Source organism: Poeciliopsis prolifica, unplaced genomic scaffold, assembly GCF_027474105.1.
Source record: "Poeciliopsis prolifica strain line A6 unplaced genomic scaffold, Auburn_PproV2 SCAFFOLD015, whole genome shotgun sequence".
NCBI lineage: Eukaryota > Metazoa > Chordata > Actinopteri > Cyprinodontiformes > Poeciliidae > Poeciliopsis > Poeciliopsis prolifica.
Window position 1 is genome coordinate 6,331,252 of NW_026562390.1, and position 12,040 is coordinate 6,343,291.

At 36.4% G+C, this 12,040-nt stretch overlaps 1 protein-coding gene across 1 annotated transcript in view; it reads left to right on the forward strand.

The window, feature by feature from the left end:
• Positions 1-12,040, forward strand: part of exd3 (exonuclease 3'-5' domain containing 3) — a 42,837-nt gene that overhangs the window by 7,782 nt on the left and 23,015 nt on the right. The window contains exons 8-19 of the mRNA XM_055040227.1: positions 900-1,006; positions 1,092-1,165; positions 1,318-1,356; positions 1,455-1,621; positions 1,856-2,006; positions 2,088-2,286; positions 2,372-2,481; positions 3,452-3,635; positions 3,801-3,970; positions 6,285-6,503; positions 7,242-7,295; positions 7,405-7,536. Of these exons, the coding sequence (XP_054896202.1) occupies positions 900-1,006; positions 1,092-1,165; positions 1,318-1,356; positions 1,455-1,621; positions 1,856-2,006; positions 2,088-2,286; positions 2,372-2,481; positions 3,452-3,635; positions 3,801-3,970; positions 6,285-6,503; positions 7,242-7,295; positions 7,405-7,536 (1,606 nt within the window). The remainder of the gene's footprint in view (positions 1-899; positions 1,007-1,091; positions 1,166-1,317; positions 1,357-1,454; positions 1,622-1,855; positions 2,007-2,087; positions 2,287-2,371; positions 2,482-3,451; positions 3,636-3,800; positions 3,971-6,284; positions 6,504-7,241; positions 7,296-7,404; positions 7,537-12,040) is intronic.

The following is a 12,040-nucleotide window of genomic DNA, read 5'->3' on the forward strand; positions in this document are numbered from 1 at the left end:
TTTGGTAAACATGTCTAAAATGTCTTCATATAAACATAATCTCACTATGAATGTTTTAGAAAATACAACTTTTAATTTTAGTACATTTATTCGGTGTGGGTAAACATGCTAAGTTAAAAATTGTTTCGAATAAAATCACTAGCCACACTCCTGACAATCCCTTCAAAATGAATGTAACTGAAAAACTATTTATGCTTTTATTTTTATCAAAGTTTCAAGAAAATTCAAGGCAGAACAAAAACTTGAGCATATCCCCTTACTTTGTACTTGTTGAGAATTTGTGGTGTGTGATCTATCCCACACCATAGATCAGGTGTGTGATATTGATGGATCAACTTTGACCCTCCCATTGCGTGCCTGGACAGTTCAGTTGAATCCAAGTTGAAAGGAACCTTTGTAGATCATAAGATGAAAGAATCATTTGAAAGTGGCATAAGATAATAGGTCTTTCAGAAACAAATACTGGTGATTGGCTAGGCATAACACAACAGGTGAATATGTATAAAAGCAACTTGTAACTGTGGTGTATCCACGGTTCATTAAAAGTTGATCTTCAAAGCATTGAATGCAATAAATTTTAAAATTGCTGAGTACAATTTTTCATAAACACATTCATAACCAATCCCTAGTATAAGGGGCTTGTCACTCCAACTGTTGATGAGTATTAGTGCCATGGCTGAAATATTAATATAGCTCATGTAAGTTTTAAGATCTGACTTTAAATGATGTCACATGAACAAAATTACCTACATTTAATGTTAATTAAATTTCTTATTTAATGGAAACTCCATAGCTGTAAAATTGTGTTTTTCGATCTTAGCAGAATATAAAAAAGTTTTGCGCACAATTGTAATAAAATTACATTCACCATATAAGTTTATGTATTTGTCCTTCCACAGGAAGTTTCCTTGGCTCTCTCTGTCCACACACTACATGGCACAGATTCAACCCAAAATGCTCACCAGACATGTTGTACGGCTCATGGAAAAATTCAAAATTGACCAAAGTGGGTGACTAACGTGTCACTATGTTTTAATGTGTTTTGTTCCTTTTCCACATATTCACACTCCTACGTCTTCTTGTCAACATAGGCCTCTGTCCAAATGCTTTTCACAAGAGGAGACTGGATTCTCTGCGTTATCTTGTGTATAAGACATTTGGGGACGTAAGTGATGCAGCAGAGTCTTGCAGCCAGCAGACTTTTAAAGGCTTTAAAGTCACTCTTAACATTGAGGTTCACTGTCAATTTCTGCACAGATTATGAAATACAATGACAATAGTAAACCTTAGGTTTCTTTTGTGGGTTTTTTTGGGTAGAAATCCATGACAGAGGAGAATTGGACAGATCATGTGCAAGTAAGTTTTAATCTGATTATGCTTATTAGATTCTTTTATCTTGCACCACTACGTTTTTAAAGCGGTTCAGTGCTTAAGTTTGTTTCATATGTGTACAGTATGTGGTGGCAGATGACCTTGAGCTTCAAGTCCATTTGGTGGAGCTCTTGGTGAAGTACAGCAGTCTTCAGAAAGCCTCACAGTGGTCTCTGAGATACAATATCCCTAAAAATCGACTTTCTCAGGGGGTATGGGAAATGCAGCAGAGTCTGCCACCTGATCGACAGTGAGTTAACCAGAAATATGTAAAGATACGTCCTACAATAAAACTAAGTGACCTATCTTAGTTTTATTGTAGGTCACTAGCAATAAATTAGTTTTTAGTTTTATAAAATATTAAATAGAACTTCCAGTTTTTTTTATTTCATACTTTCTATGGATATTGTGTTTTCTTTCTTTTTCCTATTTTTCATATTCCTTTGCTATATTTTTGTTGCACATGTTTTCTCTTTGTGCTCAGACAGATATGTTTGAACGATCTCTCACAAGAGGAGTGGATCCCACCTCAGTCTCACTGTCAGAAGTTTTACCAGGTGCCTCTCACCAGAGACAAAGTCTACTTTGTAGATACGCTGGAAACTCTACAAAGATGTCAAAGCATTGTTCTCAAGGTACAGAGATCTAGCAGTTTTTTTTTTTTAATTCTATATGTTTTTTTATATTGACACATTCTTTTTGTGTGTCCATTCCAGGAGACTGGTGTAGTAGGAGTTGACATGGAGTGGCAGCCTACGTTCGGCTGTGTCACTGCTCAGAAAGTTGCTCTGATACAACTCGCTGTTCTTGACCAAGTTTTCTTATTAGACCTTTGTGCAAAAGGATTCTGTCGCCACCCCGATCTAGTTGGTTTCATCAGGGCCTTGTTTCATGAACGAAATATTCTCAAGCTGGGTAAGTAACAGCCAAATAAAATGGTAATCAGTTTTATTCAGGGACTGAGTTTAAATACAAAGAACATCTCTGAATCACTGTACAGGTTATGGTATGACTGGGGATCTCAAGTGTCTCTCTGCCACCTGGCCTGAGTTATCAGAGGAGCCCCTGAAGATGGAGGGAATGCTCGATCTTCTTAAAGTACACCAAGAGGTGCCTTTAACCCATCAGTCACATCATTTCTACAAACTCAACTAAATCAATCAGTTGACCAAACAGTATATGTCTTTGTTATTACAAGTTTAAATTTTCTATTGGACTGATGTAATCTAATGGCATTAGCATTTCTAGCACTAAGGCTGCTAATGTCCAGTTATATCAAACCTTTAAAGTAGAAGCTCTTCTTTTAAACAGATTCTACATTTTAACTTCAAAATAATTTCTAGTAGGTTTCCAAAAATCTATTGCGTTGAATATTAGAGATAAAACAGTCTGTGATTTATGGTTAATATCCTATTGCCTGTTTTTAAAAATTGTGCCCTTTCATTTCTCTTCTAAAACTAGAATTGACTGTTTCTTTTTTCTTCTTCTCGCGTTTCTTTTTTGAGTTGTCGTCATTTGTTTTCATTAGGAGTAGAGACGACTTTACACTGGGTGCACAAGAGAATATGCGCTATTTTTAGACAACAAAACAGTGACAGAATTGAAATTTCAATCTGTTTAGCACCTTATATTAGGTATTTTAATAATATTTGCAAGTAATATTACTACCTTAATACTGAGATTTCCAAAAAGCTGCAGTCATTTCAAATCCAGCTTGTTCTTTTTGCCAAAAAGTCAAGAAAGTCAAGTTGACAGTGAAAAGGAACCAGTTGAGGTGCTTAAATTTCATGCTTCATGTCTCGGGCTGACGCAGGACTTTTCAGAGATTTAAATTTTAGCTTTTATAACAGAAGTTAAATTGGCTTCAGAGCTTTATAATTCAAAACAAATAAACAGTTAGTAGTTCATTTAGATTTTTCTTAGCTCAGTAACATCATCTACACTGATGAACATTACGGTTAAATTTCTTTTTGGATCTCTAGATCCAATACCTGAAAAGATTAAGCAAAACTTCTTCATCTGTAGGTAATATTCAGTCTTCTGACTGAAGACTGGTATGTTTTGTGTTTTACCTCTTCAGATTCAGCGTGGAAAGGTGAATCGATTTCAAAATGCCCCGAGAGAGGTCCTGGTTGGTGAGGACAGTTCAGAGAAAGGCCTCAGTTTGCTGGTGCAGCAGGTCCTGGGAAAGCCTCTGGACAAGACAGAGCAGATGTCTAACTGGGAGAAGCGTCCACTGCGCATCAGCCAAATTAGATATGCAGGTATGGCATTATGCATGCACACACAGACAATAACAGAGAGCCAGATGGTCGCTGCTCTCCTCTCCATAGAACATCAGAGATTATTTTGTTATCCTCTGACAAAATGCAAAGTGATAATTCACCCCCCCTTGGTCCTTCTCTCTTTTTTTCCAAACTCTTCTCTAGTGGCAGATGCCTACTGCTTGCTGGATGTGTACTCGGCTCTGTCCAGGAACCCAGCGAGCTTTGGGCTGCCTGCTGACCTGCGCAGTATCACTTCAGGCCAATCAGAGACGAATAAAGACAAGCAGAAGGAGAAAAGGGGCAAGAAGGCAGCACAGGATTCTAGGAAAGAGGTAATGCCTCGGCGAGGAATTCTGGAACTGCTACACATTATTGGGAAAATATGTTTCTTTCTAGTCTATAATGTGAATGATTTTCACAAGAGCATCTTACTGAATAGGTATAAGAGCAATTCATCAATACAGTTCTATTTCTAAATGTATAGGGCCGCATTTTATGATGGCACTTTAATTGACATTACTTTAAAACAGGTACAAATGTAAACATTCCTTCTGCTTGGATTATCACAGATGGTCAGATTTTTTTTCTCTATATTTAGTTTCCAGATTAGTTCGTTGGACCCAACCTAAACTCAGAGTCAGGATACTCTTTGATTCATGCCATAAAGGCCTTCATTCCTATTTTATTATTTAGGTGGATATCGAATTAAAGTGTTTTATGGGTATGTCAGTTTGCAAAAGGAATTGCCAGAATGTGAAGCTTAATGAATTATTTTTTTTAAAAAACTCTGAAGAAATGCACAATGTTGTGTTGTTATAAGTTTAAGATTTAATTGAAATAAAACAGTCTCACATGGTGGACAGGAGTTAAATTTTTTTTAGCAAAGCTACATATTCTCCATGCAGATAATATCTTCCTTAATCATATTTTATTGCATGAAAAATTTCATGCAATAATTTGCATGAAATGTTTGATAACTCAAACACAAGCATCATCAATTATAAATTTAGCTTTCACTTATGACATGAATTTCAAACTTTGAAGGTTTTCTGTAGTAGGTGCACAAATAGTGGATTTATAAACCAGTTGTAGGTGAATTCAGGTTTTTCTGAAGCCCCCAGGCCAGCAGGGGGCCCTAAGCAACAGCAAAGTATGCATATAAACTCTGCAAAGACTGGATGTGGCAAACATTCCAGACATTATTCTTGCTATCCCATCTCCCTATAGGGAAGCAGAGAGTAAAGAACGAAGAGCAGACTTAAACCCTATGATTATCTTTAGGCTGTCTTTAGGATGTCTACTTAGTGACACTTTCTGCTGAGTCTTACATGCCATATTTAATTTTTAAGTTGATCATTGTTCTGAAATCAGAACCCTGATTAATTCAGCCCAAAAAGACTGAATTAAGGCTCTAAACCTGTCTGAGACGTTCCATCATTGGGATAAATTCCAGGAATAATTAAGAATTTTTGATGGTCTCAGTGCAAAAAGGTTAAGTGCAGTTAGCACATCTTTTCTGCAGTAGATACTCTCTTGGGATCTCATTTAGTGCTTTCTTATGAGCCTTTAGCCCATCTTCATGTTTGCATATGATGATTACTTACACAGAAACCAGTGATTATTTACATAAAAAGTGAATGTAGGAGGCGGTGCACCACCAATGATCTTCTTATGTGAAACACGTTTTGAGAATAGAACATGTAAGGCATCTCCAGGATAAATAACAGATTAAGTTAGCTTTATTTTGTCCATTGTGCAATTCATTTGTAGTCCTACAGTGCACAAGTGATGCCTAAAATGCAACCCCCAAATCAAAATACGGCAATGTGCCTAATAGGAACTGTTTAAAATCTTTATAAAGATGTTCAGATTCATACTTGAATGTCATTGGAGGGAAGGGAAGGCATAGATTTTTATGTAAAATTAAAGTAGTATTTTTAAATGCATACTAAAGGGCTACTTAAGCACTTTAAAATCAATATGAGACTCCCTGCTAATTTAAAACTAACAGTAGTTTTAAAAAGATGACAAAACACAATCCAATAAAAATTTCTTACAGATTAACAATATGATAGATTAATAAATCAAGTAATATCGATGAAAATAGGTTAATAATAGATGTTTTCATCATGGCAACATTTTAAGAATAGTGTCAGAATTTCATGTTATCCTGATGTTGTGCTGCTCTAAATGCTGCCAGTGTGACAAAGTGAGAAATTTTATTACTGTTTTTTGTATTTTGAGTTGTGGAAATGGCTTTAGGCCATTTATATCCTCCTTAGAGTTGGTATAGTGCAGTTATCTCACATTCAGACTATAATCAGAAACCATAACCAGATCTATTTAAAGAAGAGCAACTGTGCTAATTTGACAATTCTTAATTCTGTGATAACCTGTGACCTTTTGTGTGACTTGTGTGAATGAATAAAGGCAACCTCCAGCTGAAGGCCCTGGGTTTGAGCATTCAGCCTGCAGGGAGAGACAATGAGTGTTTGACAAAGGCCCTTCACGAGTTCCTATCAGCTCCAGGGGTGCAGTTGTATAACTCACCCTGTGCTTTGACCTCTCTGAACTGAGGTGCAAGTGAAAAGAAAATCCCCCTACAGGGATCGGTTAAATATCACATTATTCTCTGTGTCCATTTAGGAATGTCAGGGGGCTCAGAGGGTCAGTCCCCCTTATTCTGACACACTGAAAGGCCTCCTGTGTGGCGAGCAGCCCTCAGAAGACACTCCGCCCCTAACCCCCCAGCAGTTGCGGGTGGTGTGTGACAACATGCTGCAAGGACTGGGAAGATATCTGCGGTGTTTGGGAGTTGACGTGGTCATGCTGGAAAACACTGATGATCACAGAGTGGCAGCAAAGGTTGGTTAGAAAGCTATTAAGAGGAAGTCTGTTTTCTTTTCTTACAAAAATATTTAAAAAATTACCAAAGTACCACAAAAAATTTAAACAATAAAGTTGTGAAGTAAAGCCTTTACCACAAAAATATTTTTTTTCTTAAATATAATCCAGGTTTTGGACAGACCAAAATCTATGACCTTGTCCAAATGTTGTAATATGATCAACATCCAGTTTACATAAACAGCCACTGAAACTTACTTTTTAGCCAAAATCCAGATTCTTCAGTGAAACATTTATAAATCTTTTGTGCTGCAAATACAAGTTGTTTGAATGTGTGATGTCATACTTAACCACATAAAGTCTGAATGTCATTTTTGGGTACTTGAGGAGTTGGAATGTTTCCACCTATTGTTAATAAAATGTTGGTGACATCATCAGCTACTCCATTTTATTATGATTTTAGAGGTCTCCACGGTTGTGTGATTCAGCGGCTAAATGTAGCGACAGCTCATGTACGGCTTGTACTCTTTCCCATAAAATTATCCATCCATCCATCCATTCTTTCACTTGGTTGTGTGTTCATCTATTTATAAATTTGAAATATTTTTAAAGGAGCATTAAAAATTGCGGAATTTTAACATGAAATTGTGTCTGAACCCCGGTAAATGTCCAGCATTCAGCACTTACAGTTACTTCAGACTAATAAAAACCCGTTAATTGTGCAGTAAATTAACGGGGAGGTTTTTTGTGCGCTTTCAGTTGGCACAAGATGAAGGCCGTGTCATCCTCACATGTGGTCAGCCGTTCCAAACTGTAAGTACATGCAAAATCGAGTGCAATGTAAAAGCCAAATGGGTTTACATGGATGTATTCGTGATTATTATCCCTATTGTTTTGTTAACATGCTTCAACTGTCTTCCAGTTACGTTCCCAGGTGGGTGAAGGTCGTTGTCTGTCCTTAGACTGTTCAGAGAAGGCCAGAGACCAGGCTATTCGAGTCCTAAGACACTTCAATGTCCAGCCTACTCCAAGTGACATATTCAGCCGCTGTCAGGTATGTTTCCTTGTAATTTTGTTCTCCTATTGTCTAGTGTAGTGCAAACATTGTTTAATGGTTAAATTAAACAATGTTTAGTTTACCTCTACCCAGACACAAAACCTTACTTATACATAAACGTTGACATTTGGTCTCATCTGAACATAGCAGAATACCTCTGCAATGAACAGTAAGTAGCATGTCATTAGGGCTTCAATCATTAGAAAATGAACCAAATGGTAAGCATGATGACAATCATATTAGTTGTGATAATATACACATTTTCTTCATATCTGTCTTTTATATCCCTGCCAACCACTGGCTTCCCAATGTAAGGTTTTGCATAATCTGCATAATGACTTTTGTCAATGTGGGCAGGTACTGCATTGAGACTCCATCCAGGAGCGTGAATGTAAACAGTCCTTTTTGTTTTTGATATTCCACATATTGATTTTGCTGGGTCAAGATATTTTTGATGCTTTATGCGGTTCTACAGGTCATAAGGATGACACAGGGAAAAACTAAATTTCTTTGTCGTAGTATAAAGATACTACACTACTACATATATACAATACATTTATTTAATTCTACATTAAGTTGTAATTGTGTTTATAAAATTTTTGTTGTTGTTGAATCAAAACACTATGAGAAAAAGGAAAAACATTTCTAAAATTAATAATAAGGAAGTACTTCTGTGGTTTTAAAACTTGTTCAGCAATCACTGAGTTCGCAATTGAAAATAAAACTTGTGGAGATCATTCTTGTTTCAAATGCAAGACAAAAGCAGAACACATTAACTTGCAATGATGGGAACGCTATCAGAGGAGAAACTGTCATTTGTGAATGGGGAACATGTCGGACTCTTCTGGAGATAAAAACCTAAAACTATGCAGAAACGCATTGCTATGCAATGTTTTACTTTGCATACACTACTGGGCCTGAAACAAGCTGCTGCAAAGCTGTTAAGTTGACGAAAGGTTGAGTAAGATGCGGAAAAGATGGAATAAGAAAGTGATTAGTGTGTTGTTGGCAGTAAATTGGGCAGTACAGTGAGATTTAGAGGCCAAAGTTAGCTTATTTTAAATGATCAACTATAGGAACAACTTTCGTGTGGAAAGCTATAAATTAACATCTTGGTATATCTAATTAGTATACCTCCTGGTAACCTCCTTGTGGAGGTATTCCAGGCATGTCCAGATGGAGGGAGGCCCCTGAAGCAGACTCAGGAGACACAGAAAGGGATTGCATTTCCCATCTGGTCTGGGAATGCTTTGAGACCCACAGCGGTGACTGGAGGATGTGGTAGGGAGGACAGACGTCTGGATTACATCGGTCGGCTTGTGGTCACCAGAGCTTTGAATTGTACTGGTGCTTAACAGTGGAAAAAAAATATTCTAAGCAGTAGTCAATTATTTGCTCAATATAGTTTAAAGGACAGCATTTGAGAAAAATGGAAAAAAAAGTAAGCAAAGATAAGCATGTATAATTCAGAAGATTTTTGAGAAACACAAATAACTTTTTCACAAGTAATTTCTTGTAAAAAAAACAAAACAAAATCTGCTTTTTGTTGTTTAATTCTACAGACATTAACAGTTCAAACCCAGAGTACTCTACAGAATCCTCAACCTGTCGCAGTCAGTGATTTTAAACTATTAACACAGAGGCAGTGTTTTTAATAGTTTATTTTTTCGCACAGATTTTTTTTACAGTTAAGTTCCTATTAAATAAAGAAATGTAATTTATAATGTTGCTGTTGATGCACATCATTGAATACTAATTCTTTGTAACTACCTACATGTTTGCCATGTTTGTTGAGACTGGAGAATAATTCAGATATTGTTATCAGTGAATTAGTGATTTATGCTACCTGACCTGCAGATGTCTTTGTGGGTGGCTGTTTAGGGAAGCCATGTGTCTGCCGGTGACTGTGTTTGTGTGTGTGTTTGTTCTTGTGGTTTCAATGGGAATCTTTGCGAGAGGGTTCCTAAACCTGGGTGTTCTGGCCTGCTCCTGGAGGAGGAGACAAATGTATCAAGATACGCCACAAACTGTGTCTCTGTCAGGCTTGAAATGTTACAAATGTGGACCACCTTGATGCTTCCTGCTGTCCAAACTCAGCTAAACAACTATTTATAATAAGGAAGAACATGGTTCACTGCTGAAATGACATAAAGAGAGGGAAATTGTGTCTCTAAATTAATTAAATGCTTTATTACTCTAGTAAAGATACAAACAAAGCCAGAGAAAGAAAACATTTCATCCTTACCTCTGACATAACTTTCTTCATTAGCATGTCTGGAATCTCTGTTAAGGAATTTATTCTTTCATAGTTTGTCTTATACTATTCTCCTACCGTAAAGTTCAATTTTGATTTTACTTTTTCTCCTTAATGTGACAATGCTAACACAATTTAGTATCCTGCTATTTGTCCTTATGTGTTACACAGATCTAGAGAGGCTCACCCTTAGGCTGTGCTGTGGCCCACCCAGGCAAACTTAACCCCTTTGTTGTCTGATTGTAAAGCTTTCTGATTAGCGTTGGACAGGTCAGTTTCCCTCCTTTGTCACCATTTGTCTTCTTTTCATTCATATACACCAGTGAAGAATGTCACGTGAAAAATGAAAGTAAAAGAGAAGAGATACAGGATTAACCAATGACTTAATGACTTTATAATTTTAGAGGCATTAAGAAATGTGTTTTTGATGGCTGTTTTAGAACTCCCTGGACTCCAAAAGTATTAAAGTAATGCTGTTTGTCTTCTTACTTCAACAATAAAAATATTGCATTTAATTTATTTTTCTAGTAAAACACCTACTTGTGTTGGAATGTTTTGTGTTACATTTACTATGAACAATCTCACTTTGGATATAATCTAAAATAAGAGGTCTTTTGAAACATTTACATTTGGAAAGTAATTTTAGTTATTACCTGAAACATATGGCATTTATTTATTTAGAGACACTTATTTCTAATTTCTAAAAAAGTATCTCAACGCAATGATGAAACTTTATTAAAGTTGCAGCTACAGTCGTGCAGTTTGTTTTGGTTTGTAGCAAGATGTATTTTGAAGTAACTGGTTTGGGGTCTACTTTAATTTTATCCACTTTATTGCAGTCACACACTGACAGGTCCTTTTGAAGCCTGGACAAGCCTCACCATTCCTGCTTGTTTTTCTGTTTTTCTGTACCTTTCATCAGCTACTGGTGTGTGTTTATATGAACTTAAACCAAAACAAAATTATTCCTGTGATCAGTAGATTTTTTTTTTCTGTTGGTAACCAACATGTCTTAAATGAAGATTAAGAATCTTAGTTTAAAATAACTGGCAATATCCATGCAAGTGTGTATTTTCACTTGTAAAGTGGAGGAAAGAAAAACTTTGTTCTTGGACGCTAGCCAACAATAGAAGAGATACCTTGGCTTCTGAAAAGAATTTACAGCCCTGATGAGAGCAGATCAGGTATCACTTTAGGCATCCAAAGTACCTTTTAGTTAAATAGTACTTAGTTATGACTTTTTATGATCGATTACAATCAATTAGTGTAGGAAAATCACTATTTTTTCCTTCAGTAATTGCATTCTCAACCTGCAACAGAAAGCTATCACTTAAAAATAGCTAAACACACAACTATTTTTCCCTGAGGGATTTGAAAGCAAACAGAAAGCCAAGCCAATACTGAAATAAATCTAATTTTAACCTTTGTTGTCTGTAGTGGAGTTGACAAAGTAGCTAAATATGCAGGTATGTGTAATATTTTCAATTTGGTTTTATCAGAAAATCCTTGATAAAACTAAATTTGAACTTTTGAGCCACAATTTTAAAAGGTTTGTTTGGTGCAAAAACCACGGTGTATGCCCCCAAATGAATAGCATACAGTGAAACATGGTGGTGGATTGAAAAGGTGGATGGATTTATGGACAAAACATTTAGGTATCTGCTTGAAAGCTGAAGATAAAATATAGGGTGTGCTTCTCAACTCTACAGGGTGTGAAACGTGTTAGAATCAACAAGTTGGGATTGTTAGAGATTCCTAAAAATACTGAATGCTGAATATAAATAAAAGCGTCATTCTACAAAAATTAAGTGTTTACATAAGTATGCAACTAAGTTATTTGTTTTTTAGATCTGGTCCTCATCACATTTTCTTGTTTTCCTGTTGACTTGAACAAGATATGTCTCATATTAAGGGCTGCGAATGTTTAATATTTGCCGATCATGGTCATGTGCAAATTATTGAGACAATTTTAACATTGCACAGCCTATTGTTGCAGTTACTTTGTTTTCCCACCACTAATGCCTGCTGCACCTAAACGTTCCCTGCATGTTCACACGCACACACACTTCTGTTGGGTTGTGCAGCTCTATGAAATGTGACCACAAGCCTTTTATAGACACGTTGAGATCTTCTGTGAGTTAAATCCAACAGACACACAGCACAGTGATGCATCTGCGCAACTCAGATCTGACAAACATGCACAGATAACATCATGCTGTACACACAGGCACCTCAGAACCTTCAAAA